The sequence below is a fragment of the Chroicocephalus ridibundus genome, chromosome 1 (genome assembly GCF_963924245.1).
Source record: "Chroicocephalus ridibundus chromosome 1, bChrRid1.1, whole genome shotgun sequence".
In the NCBI taxonomy this organism is placed as follows: domain Eukaryota; kingdom Metazoa; phylum Chordata; class Aves; order Charadriiformes; family Laridae; genus Chroicocephalus; species Chroicocephalus ridibundus.
In genome coordinates, this window is record NC_086284.1 from 59,115,579 (window position 1) to 59,136,272 (window position 20,694).

At 38.9% G+C, this 20,694-nt stretch overlaps 1 protein-coding gene across 3 annotated transcripts in view; it reads right to left on the reverse strand.

The window, feature by feature from the left end:
• Nucleotides 1–20,694, reverse strand: part of ABCC4 (ATP binding cassette subfamily C member 4 (PEL blood group)) — a 186,369-nt gene that overhangs the window by 53,181 nt on the left and 112,494 nt on the right. For all 3 annotated transcript variants that reach the window (XM_063336396.1, XM_063336387.1, XM_063336381.1), the window contains one exon: nt 14,250–14,329. In XM_063336396.1, the coding sequence (XP_063192466.1) occupies nt 14,250–14,329 (80 nt within the window). The remainder of the gene's footprint in view (nt 1–14,249; nt 14,330–20,694) is intronic.

The following is a 20,694-nucleotide window of genomic DNA, read 5'->3' on the forward strand; positions in this document are numbered from 1 at the left end:
GTGGAGCCCAGGTGGATGGGATTTGAGACTCAGAAACCTGAACGTGGGAGTCTACCTGTGACCTACATAGTGAAACTCCTGTCCTAGTTCACAAGTTTAGAAAGTGATTCATCTGACCTGTAAGTGGATACCTAGTGACCCTACGGCTGAATACTTCTCTTGAGTCCACTAACTGCATTGACTAGATGCCCTCTGACTATAGGAAAGTAAGCATCTAAAGCCCAACAAGCAGATACCTAGATTTTCATGACTGAATCTGCCATCAAATGCCACCCAAGAACTGCAGTGTTCCAGGACTGGTTTTACCAATATTTAAGCAAAAGTCAAACACACCTACCCTGCCGCAGCCCCCAACTCCTACTCCCTGCACCCCAATATGCACTCCCAAGGATTGTATCAGCCCATGGACGCTGCCATGAAGCCATACAAATTTAATAGCAGCAGTGCATATCCTGCACATCCTGGATTTCAAGTTTGTAACCTTAACTGCATTTACACAGCCTCAGTCAGGCTCTGCTGTCTGAAGTACAGCCAGGTGAACAAACTACAAAACCCCACTCTGTTCATACTTGCGTGGCATCACCCTTCCTCCCTCTCCTCCCCTCCCCCTTGACTACAATTATTTCCTCATTGGCTCTGCCAAATAATTGCACGCACAATCAACCCCTAAATCCGGTTCTGACATTTTCTTTTTCCTCAAACACTTTTTTTTTTTTTTTTTTTTTTTTTTAAAAAGCTCTTTCAACCCGGGCTGTTTGGACTGGCTGTTAAAGCACAACTGCACAGGCGGCGGGTTACCTGGCTCACCAGCGGACAAGCTTCCCTGGGAAGAAAACACCGCAAGGAGCAGATCGGAGCAATAAACACTTCACTCGGGCCAGCTGCATCCCGAGCAGCATATTGAACCACATCGTAGATTTTTTTGCATTTTTTCCTCTTTTATTGCAAAAAAAAAAAAAAAAAAAAAAACCAAACCCCAAGAAACATCCAAATGGAAACCCTTTACTTTTGCACCGTAATCCTTGTACATGAACAGTTCCACTTCGTTTTACTCAAAGTGGCCAAGCTGAAGCATGTAGTCTAGTCTTTAAACTACCTTTTTAATAAAATTCATGGGTTTTCCTTTGGAACTGGTTAAAAAAATGTACATAAGGCTGTTTATACTACTGCTTGCATCAAACTGTCAGGGACGGATTTGTCTTGAGAGAAAATGCAATGAAGACTTATGAGTACAGGAGAAAAAGTGTTGCACATAGCTCCAATATTTAAGAGACATCTCAGACATCATCCCTTCCTGAAGCAACCAGTGACAGCAATCTTTGAACAAGAATGACAGCTCTCAGTCAGTGTTAATTCAGCTTTAGGAAAATGTGTATCCACAAGAAAATTGGGAATATAAAGACAAGACAACCAACGCACTGAAAGGGGGGAAAAAAGGCACAGCTGGGAAAGAAATGAAAATTGTAATTTCAGATAAACTAAGCGAAAGAAAAAAAGTAAGAACTAAACACTGGCAGCTCTAAAAAGCTTCAAAACCAGCAAGCTTGTCTTATCTTCTGTGAGACACCCTCTCCTCCTCTGAATCCTGCTATTTACAATTAGTCGACAAGAGGTTACCAGATCCTTATGTCACTGCAAATGGGCTGGATACACCTGTCAGATATACCACAGAAACGCATTCAAAATCCCCAATCACATCCTTAGCGCTAGTACCTTTTATTTGTTCTTCTCTCTATAAGACAGTCTCTTTCTGAATCATTGTTTTTCCAAGCGAACAAGCATATATTTAGCTCCTCAGGGCAAATGTTTTCTGTGCCACCAACATGCTCATTCATTTGACTTGGCATGCGTTTTGCCATTAAGAGAGAAGCCTTAATATTTGTTTGAGATCATGGAGAACTGTGTCCAATTGTTCTTTAACAAGTGACCTTATAATAAAAAGGGTGTTTTCTTTAATACATTGGCACTGCCACTATTCTGTTGTATTTCAACAGCATCCTATCATCAATAACCTCTTACCCTACAACAAGGGGTAGAAACAGGCTTTCTGGGAACCCTGGGCCAAGAGGTTTAATCGTCTTATGCAAGTCTTGATCCCAGTAGCAGTTCTCAACAATCATAGTCCATATGTTGTCTGAGACTCCTAGATATTGATGCTTTAGAAACATGCATAATCAAGCTCTGGACTTTGTGATTCTGCCAGACGCTCGAAATACTCATCCTTTAAAACTCCACGTTACATTGCTACATCATACAGAGGTTATTTTCTTCTTATAATAAATTGTCTTCAGTCATGTAAGAAGAAGTTGTAAGGTGTTGCCAGGGCCCTCTGGCCACAGTAATAAGTTACTTCCAGCTAATACAGATTTTTCCATGGGGAGAAAAAGGCTTTTATCAGAGCCAAATCTATGATCTCTACTTATGCACCTCTACATGCAGCTCCTGTTCATACCCACTGTACATGGAAAGCAGTACTGTCACACAAGAAAGGACAGTGCCAACACCCATTCTGGTAAATTGTCTGTGGACAATGTATTTTTCTGTTTCCAAGCAGTAAAAACTTGAGGACTACCTTTAATTTGGTTTTCTCAAATGCTTTTCTTCTATTGCAACTTGTGCCCACTCAGCACGTCTGCATAAAAGTGATCTGGGCAGCAAGGCACAACTTTGCAATGAGGATCTATACAAAAGCAAGAGGTCCTCTTCTTGAAGTTATAGGGAGTTAGTTATAACTTTATTCTGATCTCTCTATAAAAATGATATAAAAAGTTAATACGTTTGGTTGTTCAGCAGTGCTAAGTTTGTCGTCCTCTCCTGTAAATGTCCACAGTCCCTGGCTATATTCTTACACTGTTCTCTTCCCAAGGGAAAAAAGGCACACACACACAAAACTGTTCACATAAACTATAATGCTCTTTGTACCACGACAAATACGTCCTATCTTCCTGCAGAACAGCTCAGATGCCAAGCACAATTCTACATGGCAGCTTGAGGAAAAAGCATTAATCAGAGAGTGCAGAACACGCACACGCTTTGCTTTCTCAACTGCTCTTGCCAGAACCTGCCTGAAATAATACAGGAAAATGTCTGTCACCATCCAGCCCTCTCAGAGCTACTCTTCTTCTCAGGTAGCGGAAAGCATCCCTTTCCATTATATTAATTTACGGGTTTTGTGACTCCAACACCCCCCACATCCCGCCCCATCACAAAGTGTGGTCACTTTGTTGGCTGTTCCACTCCCTTCAAGATTTCTAGAGCAATGCACTTTTATATCTCCTCTATCAGTCCCTGCTGCCAAATAACTGATATTTTTAAAGGGAAATAAAGAATGGCTTGACAGTTTCTGCTCCCCTCCTACCTCTTAGAAGCCATTTCCAAAACTTTTCCACAGCTATACGAGCCCAAGACAGTCCCACTGAGCACAGGCCCTATGAAATCAAAACATTTGATTCAACAATGGGTGCTTTTCTCTTTAGTACTACTACAAATGGTGTATTTCCTACTTTGTTCTTTTTTTCATGTGTTTAGCACTTTACCAGCAAGGGCTGATTCACCAATATTTGTCCTCGGTCTTATGCCACTTACAACCCTTCTAAAAGCAGTTTTTCTTTCAGTGATAATTCTTGCTTTCTTTCCATAGAAGAGGCACATACACACAGAACAAAATAAAAAAAAATAAATCAACAAATATCTCACTGCTTTCAGACTATAAAATGCAGAAGACAGACCTTACAAGCTGATACAAAATGATGCAAAAAATGGATAGTAAAAGGACTGGGAAGGGATAGACCTTTTGACACCCCCAGTATAAATCGGTGAATGCTGGGGTACTAAACAGGGAGTGGACCACAGAAAGCAGCCAGGTTCTCATGCTCTCCCCAAATAACATCTCCGATTGTTACTGCTGAAAAAAGACCACTGGCCTAAGATGGACCCCTACTGTGACCCTGCATGGCATTATTTAGTGTTCTTACGGTTTCGTCCATTAACTTATTTGCTAAAATACCATCCGCTGTTCCTGCAAGGAATTCCTCTGAGCTAATGATGATGTTACCACAACCTTTTTATCCATGCTGTGCACATTTTTTTCCTGGCTGCACCAAATGTCTGGCAAAATTTTGCTCACCACAGATGCTGCTGCCCCATACGTTGCAGTTTTGCAAACTCTTGTCTTTGAGCTACACGGATTTTCCTGCCTCGGGCCTCTTGTCCCTCATGGCCATAATGCCAGAGCAGCCCCGCGCCCTCCCCAAGAATACCTCATTTTCAACTGCATGACCTTTTCCGTTCAGCCAAGTCTAATTGTTTTGCCAGAAGTCAATTCTGGGTCTTTCAGCAACTTTAATAGCTTTGTGCTACGTTTGAACTGGGGGCTCTTCTGTTAAAAAGAGTATCAGTTCTTCAGTAACACAGCTCTTCAGCCTTACAGCAGTTACAAGCTTTTAAGCATTTTAAGGTTTGTTCTTGCTATTTAAAATACACTATTCATATATTTATTTTTAGGTGGAATGAGTTACTACTCATATTTCTGTAAGTTCCACAGCAGCCCCTCTGCCCCAGTTAAATGAAAACTATGAAAAATATTAAGGACTACAGCATCGGCCATCCTAAGATATAAAACTACCTTCTGTTCTTTTCTGGTCGCACTCTTTCATAGCAGATATGCAAAAAAAGCTTTTTAGCTTGTTTATGTTTTGTGTTTTTTTTCCCCCCCTTAACTTCCCCAGAGCTTTGCCACTCTGATAGGGCTATAAAATACTACTTTCCTATTCAAAATAAACTCTTGACTGATAGTTCTTCAGTACTACATTCTGCCCGCTGATCACTCAGCTCCAGGAAGCTTAACAGTGGCCCGACGCTTTCAGCAAACATATTTTAACTAATCAGCACCAGCCTCTCACCATCACCATCAGGTTTCACCCAGTTCAGCCATTCTCTGCAGGTACAGAACCCAGCAGCATCTAAAGAAGTAAAAAGAAACTTCCTTGGCAGAGAACAAACATTATTTACTGCGGTAAGCACATGCTCATTCATGATTTATTAGAAAGACTTTTCAGAAGTTTGTTTATCACAAACCACCAACAAAGACACACTGACTGAAGTAACTAACTGATACCAGGTCTGACCCAAAAATCCAGACTTTCTATCAGTGAGAAAAATGAAAAATTATTTTTCTCAGTACTATGTTATGTTTAACAGAAGGATGGACAACTGAATTGGGTACCAAAGCCAGCACATTTTCAGTTTTAGAAGGGAAGATCTAAAACCATTATTTTAGCATACAAGTGACTTTCATAGTAAAAGAGCTCTACTTATTGACTGATTTCAAAAATCCGTAAAAAAAACAGAAATAATAAAAGATTTAGGGGTGTGGTTGTGGAAGCAAATGCAATCACTCAGCATCCTATTCTTCCACAGTGCAGGAATGGCTTTTATCGAGCCCTTGAAGGAGCCTTTCTTAACAAGCAGATTTTTACTATTTCAAGAGCGCAATCCAAATGAATTATTTTTTTTTATAAATTATACAAAGCTATCCTGTAATGTCCATGTAACACAAAGAGGTATGGAGATTCCCAAAGAGATGTGACATTCAGTTCCCAGCTGAACTCTCATCTTTTGCTGTATAAAACTGCCCACACTGAAGCCTCTACCCTTTGACGAACAAATTCGCCTGGAGTTTTCAAATCAGCTGCAGAGTTCACCAGGCAGCCACAGTATCAGCTTCGGCACGGAAGAAGTTCTTATGTTCTGCATGAGATGCACACATAACCCTGGCAGCACATTTCTAAGAGATGCAGTCTTTTTTTTGGCTAAAGATAATTCCTTGTCCCACATGTTTGTTTTGGGCATAAATATGCATAATGATTTAACATACGCACACACACATGCAAACACTAGCTATATGGCCTAGTAATTCAAATTACTTCCAAGTTTCTCCTTCCTTCTTGAATCAAAAGTGAAATCTCCAGTCCTTTTGCCAAACAGTGAAATCCTAATTTGTTTGTAAGCACACATTGCGCTATCTATAGTATATCAGTAGTTTAAGGCAATCTAGAAGATTTGTACTTATCACCATTTGGAACAGGATTGTTACACTCTATGACTGACAGCAGAATTAAAAGATTTCTAGCTACTGTGAAGTGTTAGAAATGTTAATGATCTTCAGAAGTCTTAAAAATAACCATCAGTTTGAGCTACAGATGCGAAAGGTTGCAATAATGCTTAAAAAGTCAGGTAAATACCTATAAATAGTAATGATAGAAATTCCCACTTTGGCACCAAAAGCAGAAGTAGTATATATAGAAAGACGGACCAAAATGAAAATGAGAAAACTGCAGAACATAAGTTCACTTACATCTGAGTACTTCTTGGCCCTCTTTCACAGGACAAAAAGCAAACAAAAAAATACCTTCCCATAGACGTAAAGAGACACAGATGAACAGAATCTCTCTCTGGAACTTTTACAAATTCCACCTTAACCAAAAGGGGGGAAATTTTCAAAACCACACAGAATGGGGGCACATCAGTGGACTTCCATACAACTACCTTGCCTTCTAGTAGCTGAAAACGTATTGAGAGTAATCTGATAAAGAAAACAGAGAAGGCAATTTGGCGAAGAGCTGATTTAAACCTGACTGAAATTTTGTATTGCCAGGTTTCAGTCCAACATACCAAAATACTACAAGAACAACTACATTTTTGTGTTCCTACCACTAAGCCACAATCTGTTCAAAACGTCGGAGAAATTAAGGAAACTGCATCTCAGAATGCTCATATGCTCTAGAAAAAGAAATGGGGAACACATAATTCCACTAAGTGAAAGTTAGCTTTATTTTTCTGTGTACTATGTTCAAAACACTAGTATTCCACATTTTGTTGAGAAAATTGAAGGAACAGCCCAGTGACAAAAGTATTATCTACATTTACCACACAAGTAGGGAAGTATAAAAACTAAAAGGAAAAGAGTTAAGAAAAACAAGAAAAGCAGAAAAGTGGTAAAGAAAATACAAGGAAGCAAGATGACAAAAAGGTAATGAAATCACATTTTTCAGTACTATTTTGTCTTCTTTCCCATGTTAGATAAGGGGTTAATCTTAAAATCTTATTAATACTAAGTAAATACAATCCCTAAAATATTAGAAGTTACATTATGTTCCCACACAAATTAGTTTTGTTACTGCAATGGTATCTGTTGCCTTGACACTAACATGTGAAGAATGACATGCATATCTATTCTTATAAAAATTCTACACACTAACGTAAATAGGAAAAAAAAAATAGGGTGAGGGAAAGGATTGAGCTGGATTACACATGACTGCTATAGTGACAACAGACCTTTAGCTATCCCTAGAAAACCCAGGTCTGTGTTTAAACAGGGGAATCCACCTATTAGCAGTGACTCCAGACTTTACACGTTTTATCCTACACACATACCATCAATCTGAGTAAATACGCACTCCATATGATGCAAGACACTCATCCTTACATTCAAAGGAATGTGATGACAGGTACAGAGTCAAGACCAGCAATAGCTTCAGCATAGATTATCTCCACTGCTGGCCACCATCAACAAGACTAATTGGCTACTGGGATTTAACAATCAAGGCATTCAAGGACAGAGGAATGAAAGGTCAATAAAGAACTGCATTATTTGGACAAGTGTCTGTGCTAAACTCACAGCTCCTGTGTGTTGGTCTTGGAGACACAAGTGCAACACAAGCCTCTTCTTCCTCCTCAGCCTCTCAGCCTCCCACACCGCTTTTTTTTTTTTTTTTGGGGGGGGGTGAGGAGATAACGACACAACACAGTGTACAACCCCTTTTAAAATGCAAAGAAAATAGCAAAACTGAAAGCCCTTATGACTATCAAATGACTATATCAAAAATTAGGCTTTTATCATAATGATCGTTTTAACCTTTTCTGTAGTTAGAGCTCTAAAGTAACCAATAAAAAAATATATACGCCTATTATTTTTCTTCATGTTTTAATTGGTCTTTCATTATGCAGTAGCAAGATGCACCGTAGTATGCATCTTGGGAACGTACAGTTAGAACATCAGTTCCACAGAGAAAAATTTCCATAAGATTTCAGCAGTCAAGTGCCACCAGGTAACTGTTTTTTTTAAAATTTATTTATTTGTCATTTAAACCTCAGCACAGCTGCACAATCTTGTGAGCTAACCATCAAACAAAACCACCAGGATTCAGCAGAAGGGAAACCAAAAGGTGTCTCCAAGATACAGGTCTGCTCTACGTACCAGGCTAAAGAGAATATGCTGACATTTAACAAAGGTCTCACCACTGGTTATTGTCTCACAACATATTTATGATCATATTTTAAACGCACAGATGCAAACACGCAGAAAGAACTGTTCTTTAATGAATAAAAATATCTCTTAAAAATCAGACATGCATACATGCAAAACCTGGCTAAACTGGAAAAAACAACACAACAAACCCTGCAGAACCCCACCTCTCACAGAAATCACAAAATAACAACGTCATTGTTAAACTAAAAGATCCTGGAATTCCTTCTACACACTTTCCCTGACATCTTCACACAATAAAATGCAGGGGTCAGTGGTACTGAAACAAGGAATGGCAGTTCCACTCTTGTGCACATACGAAAGCGAGTGACCCAAGCCATTATTCCAGTCTGAGGCACTTTTTGTTCCTAATATCCAGATGCAGCAGCTTTTTTCTTTCTTTTTTTCCTTTTTTTTAAATTTTTTTTTAAAGAAATGACTGCGGACACCTCCTTCACATTTTCCTTTTCTTCAGCATTTTCACTTCATAAAGCTGCAGTCAATGTGTTTTGTGTGTGGTGAGAAGGGAATGGCACATTCAGTGGTGGTCTCAGCCACAGCCTACATTGGTGGCTCAAGTAGTCTCAGGATTAGGTCTTTGTGCGTGATGAAAGGATATGAAAAGTCAGTTATTTAAACTCAGTCAAGCTGTTGATTTTGGGGAGGAAAAAGGTTTTGCAATTCAGTTTTCCTCAATAAATCACTGCCCTTTTCCAAGGGCAGCTGCAGATAGTTCACATGTTCACAGTGTTCTCCAGAAACAAAACAGATCATGATTTTTTTTCCCCCCCTCCATCCAACATAGGGTAAGAAATCAAAATGAAGGGGCCATCACATTAAGTTACTCAAATTCACTAGAAACTAAAGCAGAAAATCAACTCGGTTAACAGGTAATAGGATCACTGAAGAATTAAAAGAGCAAGAAACTACAGAGAAAACAGTCCCTTTGGAATTTATTGTAATAATTAACTAAACCAAAAGAAAATCTGAAATATATTTCAGCATCTTTGTATTCAATCAGTTTATAGATAAAATTTTCAACCAGCAGTTTATCAGTTTGAGTTCTCATCCTGCATTGCCTGAGACCACAGTTTAAAGGTGTTAAGCCTCTGCAGATCTATCTGAAGTCAAAGTGAGATTCAGGTATTAAAAGCACGCCTTCGATGAGCTCTCAAAAATATAGCATCCAAAATACTGGCCACTTCGGAATATCTGGCCTAATGTGCATAAAATACTATTAAATAGATTGGATTCTTAATTCCTAATATGTCCTCATTAAATTATTTTATTCTATTCCTTATGAGACCTTTTCCCAAATTAGTACAGTGTGTTTTATTAGTGCCGCATTGAGCTAGATGTTGCTATGCATTTTAACCATGGCATTTTAAACTACAAGCCCCACACCGACCAGTGAAGTCCACATCAACAGAACCTTGTACTCCCACTGAGCTTAAGGCAGGAGGAAGAACAACAGTGGGTTATAACACTGAGTAAATCAGCTGGTATTTTCAGAGGAGCCTAAGAAAATTAAGTAACAAAATCCCAGTCATCTTACGTGGCACCTGACTCCCCTAAGTCCCCGTGAACTTATTTATAGGATGCTCAAGTTCATACCACCTAAGTTAGAAGCCTTTGGGTAGCTCTTGGAGGCTGCTGTCAGGCCTGCCCTCTGATTAAACTAAGAAATACATAAATAAAGCATATATATCTAAACGAAGTAGATGTTTAAATCCTCTTAGAAAGTATTAAAGCCCTGTAATGTAATTCACACAAGTAGTCCTTTACCCGAGGAGATTCTAACTTAGTTGGAAAACACCTGCCATAAATACGTAACTCAGGATAGGAAAAAGAAAGCGAGATGCAGAACTGAGACTAAGGAGGCTGACAGCACTAAGGCGAGCTATTAAAAATATGTGAGCTCACCAAAAAAAAAAAACAACCCACCACCTTCACCGAACAAGTTCATTCAGCTTTTTGATTATCTGAATCAACCTACAACCATTAATTACTACCTGATTTAGTGCTGTATTTAGTAGAAGTGTCATAGTGAATATTTAATTGCTTTTTATTTTATTTTTTTAGGAGAGCTGGTATGGAACCTTATGGCCAGCCAGAATCCAATATAGAAGATAAGGCACAGGCTTAGACTGCAGACTGTAAAGTTCATTTTTTTTTTTTTACTTTAACGAGCTTTGACCTGAACTGCAAATGTACAATTAAAGATATCTCAGTTGAATTGCGTAACTTAACCTTTGGTTTCTTTTCAGTTTCTATACTTCACATCTACCCACAGAGTTCTGTTCAATAGCTATACAATCAAACACAGCCATAAAATGTGTTGTCATATTTTTTATTTATAAATCTTGGAGATAACAGCAGTAATTTCTACAAAAAGATAGTCAACTGCACTACCACAGCATGTCTCCTATGCTGTTAAAATTCGTAAGTTAAGTGGAATAAAAAAAAAAAGCCTGCCGCCTCCTAGTGAGGACTGTCCCTCCTGCCCCTAATCTCTCCAAAGACAGGTGTGCTATAGGATGGCAGGAAACTATAAACACAGCGAGAGTTGCTACTTTGGGGGCTATTACAAAGCAACAGTTTTGCAAAATCTAGCCGGGTTTTCAGAAGAATGCACAAGGCCTATGATGCATTTTTATGCTTGCCATATACCTTTTATTTTTGCTTTAACAAACAAGTGTACAGTAACTATCCACTGCCTTGAAGAGAACGGACTGTTTCTTCCTCATTGACTCAACGGAAGACATAAAAAATCCAACTATTTTAGTTCAAGGAATTAATTTTCATCCAGTATAGCTGTCTAGGCTAATCATGCTCATTATGACTGTAGTGCAGTGTATAAATCTTATTAGGCACTCTAAAAAGAACATTATGAATTTTTAGCATTGCCTTAAAATCTGTACTCGGTGCAATTCGGAAATTCTTGAAACTAGTAGATTTCAATTATTTATTTATTTATAGGTATTTAAATGGGTTCATATTGTAGTTTTTGGGTGTCCAATCACATTGTGTTTATTTGTGCAGAAATTATACACTCACTTGCCAATATAGTAAGAGGGTGGAATGCTTCACTATGATCCTAGCAGTAACTCAGAAAAAGGACCACTTCTTCAATGCAAATCCGCTCAAGAAAAGCTTCTACACACAAAGTAAGATGAACCAGTTACTGCATTGTTTATTAAGTTTCACTTGATTCTTCCTGACAACCATTTAAACAATGAATGTTGGGAAATGTCTCTCAAAGAATCAACAACAATGGCTGGGATCAGAGCTTTTATATTTAGCTAATACTGTTTTTAGAAAGGAGAAAATATTTCTTCCTGAAGGGATTATAGGAAGTCTTATAAAAGACACCTGCAAACAAAACAAGTGACAAAAGATCTCTATCATAATTGATAACAGTTATCCTTTGTAAAAATCTGTGCTCCTTCAGAAACAAATATCATATCTTTGCTATTGAATTTCAAAAGGCATCCACTAACCAACGAGCTTGCTGATCAAGAACAGTAAGTTTTAGAAAATCTGCCAAGGAGGAAGTGCTTTTGTCTTATGGATAGCAGCGCATTATTAATCAACAGTAAGTTCCTAAATTTTCTTTTCTGATGCCAAATAGAACAGGCAAGCTTTGAAAGACAGTATCTTTTCAATAGTGTGCTGGACACATAACATCTACTTTATTTTTTTGAAAAGGAAAACTTTTCACTTAAAATGCAAACTTCAGAATTTGACAAATTATTCAATAGCCAATTTAAAAGAAATGCACAAAGTAATCAACATGAGGGGAAATGTTTACAAAATGTGGTTTACAGTAGGAGCTTGAAAGAAGAAAACAATCACATCTAGAGCAACAGAGCTTCATTCTTTCATCCCAGACCAGTGAAGTGGTAAGCATATACTGCCTAAAGTATCTATACACTAGCCAAATAACTAGGTTTTCCAATTTGCTAATAGATTATTTGGTCCTCTGTATGTGCTGTGCACACAGGTTAGCTCCTTCCATAGCTTTCTTTTGGAGCAAACCAGTTGGTTCCTTCAGGAAAAAAAAAAAAAAAAAAAAGAGAGTGTCATTCTCAAAACAGTTTGCTTCAGGGTCTGCTCCCAAAAAGAAGTATGGACTAGACCACACCAATTCTGGCTCCCTCTGCTTACGCAGACTTCGCTAACATTTTCCCAGCAAATTTTGCATCCTCAGACAACCCCACATGCCTTTAAACCACATGCTGGGGCATGCAAAAACACTCACTCAGTTTCTTGCTACAGAAACAGTGCGCAATGGGCTGCACGCAACTCTCACATCACTGTAAATGCACGGAACTAAGGAAAAGGGTTAATGATTTTATCCGAAGACCACAGGACACAGAGGATGCTCTGGCCACGAGTAGTATGTAGTATGAACATACACAGCGCAGTCTGCTGTAAAGGGGACAAACTTACGTAAATACAAATCCCTCTGCATTGCTTGGTCTAATGGCCAAAGAGCACTATGTAAAAAGAGATGGTTTCGACTTTGTGGATGTAAATCCTACGCTAAGAGAAGAGGATAAGGATTGCAGGACAGCTTTCCAGCCAAAAAGAAAGGCGCATACATATTGCCCAAGAGAAATGAAATGAAGTAAGATATTCTGTCCAATAAGATAGTTAACGAGACTGAAAAAAACTTGGAATCTGTATAAAAAGCAGAAAACAAGTAGTATATTACAGAAAGATGTTTATATTGCACTTCCAGGAAACAATTTGTCAGGGCCTTAAAAACCAGTGAATTCAAAGTCTTAATATTCACTATAAGCAACTCCCTAACTCACAAAAAAACCCAATTGCTTTAATTGATAGGTAAAATACATCACCTTCCTTTCTTCCCCAAAATGACACGTGGCACTGTAATGCTTTGAAAAACAAACACACACCTCAACTTTAACAACTTCACTAAACTAGGAAAAAGACTTTATCTTAAGAAGTGTTTTTACTGACTCCTTGGAATAATTTTTTTTCCTATTTTCAAGAGTTTAGCATTAACAACACGATTAAACCGTTCAACCCAAAATGCCTTTGAATTATTTTTAAAGAAGTCAAAACGAGGCTTAGATCCTGAATAAGTTATTGCTAAGAGACAAAGCAAAGTTAGCAACAGCACCTTAAGAAGCATTTCTGATGTGAGCATGACAGGTCTGATCCACTAAGTGGATCCAGATGATCCACTAAGTCATTTCTTTCTCTAGCCTCCACGCTTCTGTGTACTCTGTGATTCATGTAATTTTGATACAGTAGGATCAACTTTTTTGCAGCTTTATCCTTCTGCAACTTTTTACAAGGAGGATTAATAGCAACTGCAACAGAAAAATTACCTTGATGTCACATATAATCCTTTATCCTTTCATCATCATCAAAATCTCAGTGCTTTGTCCATCTTTCTTGTCTGCAGCAACTTATTTCACTTGTTCCTATTAAGGCTATTATATTCACCCTATTACTACTAATCTTTTCTTTGTAAATAGCCACACCTATTTTAATCCAAAATGGTGTGGTAAGCATTTGATTCTTTGTGGAAGTAGACACGTAATTAGGTTAATCTGTGCTATCTTTTCATGTGAGTTGATTGTTTCTTTACTATGGACATATTTCTTATAACAGCAATAAGCTTGCCAGATTGCTCGGAGGCAAATCAGGAGCAATTTACCAAGCATGTAGCTACTATGAACTGAAATCCTGACATAATAGCAAGTTGTGTATAGCCACTCCTACCTGCCAGTTATTACTCATGTTGGCTTTTTACTGACACATTAAATTTCAACCGCACCTTTCTTTCACAAACAAGTACTTCCATTCAGCTCAGCTACATCTGTGACAAATAGCTGATCCTCACCAAAGCGTACAGGAATCTAAATTCAGAATGCAGCGCAGAAGTCTTTGACAGTAGCAACGGAATTACCTGTACGAAATCCAAAAACGTCAGTGGAAGCAAGTCATCCAGGTGGCCAATATCTTTGGAGAAACGATTTAAGATTCTTCCTATAGAAACAGGGTTGGAGAAGAAAAAGAAAGTAAATATCATTCCTTAAAAGATCAAAATATCTTAAGCACACCACATTTTACCATTTTAGTAACAGTTAAAAGGAAACAACTGGAATCTAAAGATAAAAAGACACTTTTTGAAACCACCATGAAGGGAATCTTTTACAACCACTGCAATATATGTTGAAGAAGAATACATTTTTACAAACCGTCTTTCACACGAGTCTAAAACCTTTACTTAAACTGCTAGGAAAAAAAAAAAAATGGGCTTTGAAGATAATAGTTCAACAGAATTTAACAGGTGAAACACACATGCTTTGTATGCTCAACATGTGCAGATAAAGGTTTACAGTTCAGACAACTTAACGCAAGTTTCATCAAGTAACATCAGCCAGAATCTGCTCCTATCACTGACTGAAACTCACTAGTGCCTGCATGTCCCAGATAGATCACAGTTGATCTAACTGATCCTTTTCAGTATTTCTGTTCCCACCCCTCCACCATTATACGTGGATTCAAATTGCTGGCGTTTCTGAAATAAAATTCGAGATAGATTTGCGCTCATGCAGCCCTACATTTATACTTATTCAAAACCTTGACAATACCAATCTTTATTAAAGCTAATAAAACAATTTTTAATCTGCTGTCAGTGAAGCATTTACACTTCTCTATTTTCCCAAGTTCTACTTGAGTGGAAAAATCAGTTATAGCAAGAGTTCTTTAATAATTAAAGTCACAACGCTGCCACCCGTAAGTGGATTAGTATCTTTGTCTATTAATCGATATCTCTACTCACCAGGAAAGAAACTAAGCTAAGGATGGGAATCTGGCCTTTTCTAAGGTGTGTAATGCCTGTACATGCATTCACATTGCTTTTTTATCTACATATATCTTGATTCAATTATTACTTCTAACTGGTATAAACACATTCACTGCATTGGCAACAAAAGACTTTTTTTCTTCTTTTTCCTTTTCAAAGGAGCTCATTAAACTCAAAGTAGTGAAGTTTAAAGTTTCCATGGAATGCGTTGAAGACGTAATTCAGAGATAAGAGATACTGAAGTAACCTCTGTAGCAGTATCATTCTATTTTTCTGTTCGTGGCTGTCTCAGAATTACAAATTTTGTTGCATAACACAATTTCTTTTTTTAAGGGAATTTCTGTTCCACACCAAGCACTACACAAAACATCCTCTCCTCAGCCCTGGGACGCGACTCCAAAGAGAAATACTGGTGGTAAACAGCTTGTTCTGCAGTACTTTACTACCAAAGGCAGTTACTTTGGCAGACAACAGTAGAATTCATCCTTTTTTTAGGCTTTGCACACAAAGTGAAGGGGTATATAGCAGCACAAGACTCAGCAAAATCTCTTTCATCTGTTTCTACTGGAAATGGCAGCTGAGGATGTTCCCTTTCACTTATTTCATGTTCGGGTAGATCTGTCAGAAGGAACTCCACGGCATTTTTTTTTTTTAAGTTTCCTTTTCCTGTGATTTCCTTACACAGAAACTGGCCATAGAAGAGTGTTCTAGCACATATAGCACGCATGCTGTAACTAAGACTTCTTAATATCACATTCCAGGTTATTTTCAAATGAACAAAGACTTCACTGGCAAAAAAAAAACCAAAAAACCAAAAAAATCATTCAAAGGGATTAAATGCTTCCTTCTGACATGGCTTTCCTTAGTGGCCTGTCCAGGAGAGGCAGATGAGGGAATCACACAGAATCACAGGATGGTCGGAGCTGGAAGGGACCTTTGGAGATCATCTAGTCCAACCCCCCTGCCAAAGCAGGTTCACCTAAAACAGGTTGTATAGGATTGCGCCCAGGCGGGTTTTGAATGTCTCAAGAGACGGAGACTCCACCACCTCTCTGAGCAGCCTGTTCCAGTGCTCTGCCACCCTCAAAGCAAAAGAAGTTTTTCCTCATGTTGAGATGGAATTTCCTGTGCTCCAGTTTGTGCCCGTTGCCCCTTGTCCTGTCTCTGGGCACCACTGAAACGAGTCTCACCCCATCCTCTTGGCATCCGCCCTTTAGATATTGATACGGTCCCCCTTCAGTCTTCTCTTCTCCAGGCTGAACAGACCCAGGTCCCTCAGCCTTTCCTCATAAGAGAGGTGCTCCAGTCCCTTGGTCATCATCCAAACAAGATGGCATAATGGATTGGGCTCAGGGTATTAGCAATCTGTTCCCAGCCTTCTCAGTTGCCTCTTGAGTGACTTCGCTTTATTTTACAGAGGAAAGAGCAGAGCAAGGAGAGGTGTCAGTGCCAAGCCCCTCCACAAAATGCTGTGAGACCCACCGATGACAAGCTGTACACAAGGACAAAGAATTATTCCCATAGTGAGCAAACCCCACCTTAATTCAGCCTCAGAATCCCCCTTTGCTTCTTAACCCCAAATAAGTTTAATTTGCTGTGGTTTCAGATGGATATAAGAAGCTATTGCGCAAAGGCCATCTCACAGGTCACTGCCAGGAGGCAGCAAGGTCACTTGGGCTGGCTACTTTCCACGGCCATAGCAAAGGTCAGGTCAATGCTGGCACTCTCAGGAATCAAGCGATGCCTTCGTGATCTCCCTCATCCCACAAGCGGAAAAGCACATGCAAGCTTGTCCCTGGAAAAGCACCATGCTTACTCTCATTTTGTATGGCAAGGACGAAGCCTGAAGAGCTAGAGAGGAAAAGCCATTACAGAACACTCGCTGTCGAAAGTGATTTTAGTTTCAGTTCCAACAGCTTCTCGGAGTTCAGTTCTCATTTCTACTGACAAGCGACCCAGTAAAGTTGATCAAGGAGAAATTTTGCAGATTTTTTGAGTCTGGGTTTTGCGGTTTTTTTCGGCAATTGTTTGGAGGCTGTGACAATCTCCAACTATTTTCTGAGAAAGTTTCAGTGTTGCGACAAGGAGAGCTTTAGGCTACAGGCACAATACAGATCTATTGGGGCGCTTTCAGGGCTAATGAGCCTGCGTAGATATACATGAGAGCTGCAGAGTACTTGCCTTCATCCTGCACACCAAGAGAGACCATGGCAATGTTCTCCTCCACAGTAACATCTCTTCCAATTAAGTTCTTTGAGGAACTCGGTCATTAAAGAAAACTTAGCTCATTTGAGCCGGCCTCAGGTCCTCTGATCTTAAGAGTTTCTTCCATATAGCCACTAACCACCAACTATCCATCAAGCTGCTAATTAATTGTCAAAACTGTATTTTTGGCAATTACGTTATGAAATTGTTAAGTATAACAGGGTTTCTACAGACTGTGTTTTGACAAAGCCGTGAGCTGCCACTAGGAAAGTGGAAATTAATCTGACGTTATCAATAAAACATGAAAACATCTTTTAATCTGCCTAATCCTCTTTAAAATGTAAATACAGTTATTCTGTAAAGTGACATGGACAAAAATATGAGTGAGCAAAAGAAATGGTATATGAAAAAGACAATCCTTGAAAACTGGAACCTTTTACAGTCCATCTGATACAATTAAACAGTGGGGACGTGAATCACCCGCTTCCCAAATAAACATTCAGGTGAATCTCTGGTAGCATAACTTCATTTTTTTTAATTTTCAAGGTACTGAAAAAAGTCATGTATGGTCTATTCAGTGTTTGCACATAGTAATTCTGGAAAATGACACCTGAAGTCATTAAGCCTAGGAAAATACCTTGCGTCTTGCTAAGAGGTCCACATCTCCCTCTTGCAACATTAACCCAGTGACCATTAATGCTTTTCTACTGCTAAAAGCAAGCGACAATGCCACACGCTTTAGCCTTATTTTTGTTGTTGCTGCTTGTCAATCGTACTAGCCCAGTGACTGTATAAGAGAAAACACAGGCCTGGAGATGTGTTTCAGATCCTGTTCACATGGCTATAACTAAAATGGTATTTTATTTAGCACGTCCTATGCAGAAGCAGGCTACAGTAACCCGCTAGAGCGAGCAAGTTCCTTCACCATATACCAGAGAGAGAGCAACGCACCTCCAAGCACAAATACTACGCTTTGGAAATATCCACAAAATGCCCCATAGCCATCATGATATTGCATCCGAGCGATTGCTCCATTTATAAGGATGTCTACAAGTAAATGAGGTCTATTTCGCAAGGTATGAAGAAACAACTGTTTCCACTTACTGGAAGCACAGTAAATCAGTGACTTGCTTATACATTATTAAGCATGGAGGAGAAAACATTCCAGGTATTTAAGTTAAAGTAGCCATTTTGAGTCAGGATTCAAAACGCTTACGGTTATGGCTACAGGATCTATTAGCATTTGCAAACCTAACTTCTGGGGATGGTTCTTCAGATTAAAGAAACTGTTGCACCTGCTATTCAAGAAAGGCAGGACCTGCACAACTCACCCCCCGCCAAATAATAATATTTTTCTCTCCAAAACTTATAATATCCTTCTCTCCCAAACTTACAGACGATCAACATCACCCTCCCACAATACTTCATAAACCCAAAAAGCCCAAATTCCCTAAGTGAGCATTCCTGTGATATAAGATACATGCCATAAGACAGTAATTCTTAGATCTAGTCCAGTATTTTCAGTTTACAACCATTTTCAAGCTCACTTAATACTTGCACCCTTTACTTATCCCAGCGAGTTTCAGTCTGGACTTCAAAGGCAAAAAGGAAAACACTGAACCTAAAACTTGTAAGGCAAAGGAAACTTCACGAAACCATTAACAAAAAAGTCTTTTAAGAAACCAAGAACCAAGTATGCCGATGTTACAACAGCATCCAAATTTGTGAATAGTATCTGCTGTTTTAATCATTCCCAGGCTTCCATGTGGTGCGCAGCGTCAGGAGCAAGCTGCAAAAGGGAACGTGCTCTCTTCAACAGCCCTATGTTTGTTTTTACATCAAATAACTTAATCAGAACACACACTGTTGTCAGATTTCTTCCGAAGTAATTAAATAACTATTCAATGCCAATTAATCACAGTTAAATAAGGGTCTGTCACCAAAGTGCTATGTACACATTTCAGACTATTTAATGGTCAAATACTTGGCAGTATCAAAGTTAAACAATGATTCATTAAACCTCCTCCACTACACAACAGTTAGGCTAAACTTGAAGTGAAAGAATCAAACCTCTTTTGTTCTCTATGAAAAAAAGACATCAGACCTCAGTATGTGATACTCTTTTCTTTCTCACTCTGTAAACTGCTTTAATTGCATGAATCAGAATGTGTTCAGGTGCTACGTACCCACTTTGCTTCTGCAGGTGCCTACTGATACTTTGGAATAGATGTTCAAACCTATCATCCAAATAATGAAAACACTTGACAGCGTGACACACCTATTTAAAATGTTTATACATACTTCTCCATGAAAGAAATATAATCCAAACTGAATCGACACTTGGGTGTAAACACCAGAAAAGAAAAGGATTTTTTTTTTTTTTTTAAACAAGAAACCAGGATCCTCCACTGGAACAGCCAAATGCCACCAATAACATTCAATGTTGTGCAACCTAAATTCCAAATATCAAGGACCCTAAAAGCAGCAGTACATTATTTCTAAAGGTATTTGGCATTTCTAGTATACTTTCTTGGCCACTGCATTCACTGAAATACTTTTGTACAACAGAATAGAGTGGGCAGATTGATTTTATATAGCTTGCAAGGAGTTTACAGAGCCTTTATACCCGCTTGTTTCATCACACGTTGCAGAAATACTTTGTCGCTACTTCTCTAGTCCACAAACTCAACTCCTTCGAAAAGAAAAAGGTTTTAAGAGAAGGTCCTTCTAGGGACAGAAGGTTTTTGCCACTTGTACGTGTGTGTGTGCATGCACGGGGTACACGCTGGTGGAATTTTTTTTCCCCTCAGAGATGAGGCTAATCCTCAATCCAGAGAGTTCTAATTGCATCACACTTTAGTTCAATATGTAAATGTTATTAATAAGTACTGCTTTGCATAGTAACCTAAACTCCTACATGGCAATTGGCCTAAATATCAGTTTTACACCGCATTTACCAGGGGAAAAAAAAATATTCAAAATCTCTTTACCCACTCTGCAACAGTGAAACCTGGAACACTCCCCCCACTGCCCAGACCCCATGAAGAAAAAGTAACAAATTAAACACTATTATCTCCCACTCCTTGCTGCAAACTCGCAGAAACCTGTCTGAAAGCAACTTGTGCTGCTAGGAATGGATTCAAGAAGGTAGTTAAGTCATGCGTGTATAACTTAATGTAAGCGACCCCAACTGGGACTGCACTTTGCTTGAAGGTAGTCATGCCACAGAGATGCTCTTCTGGCCTAAGACACTTTAATTTAGAGGGAGCGATGTTAGACAGTCGAAAGCGCGCACTTCACCACCACCTACTTTACTCAGCAAGGAGGAGAAGCCACC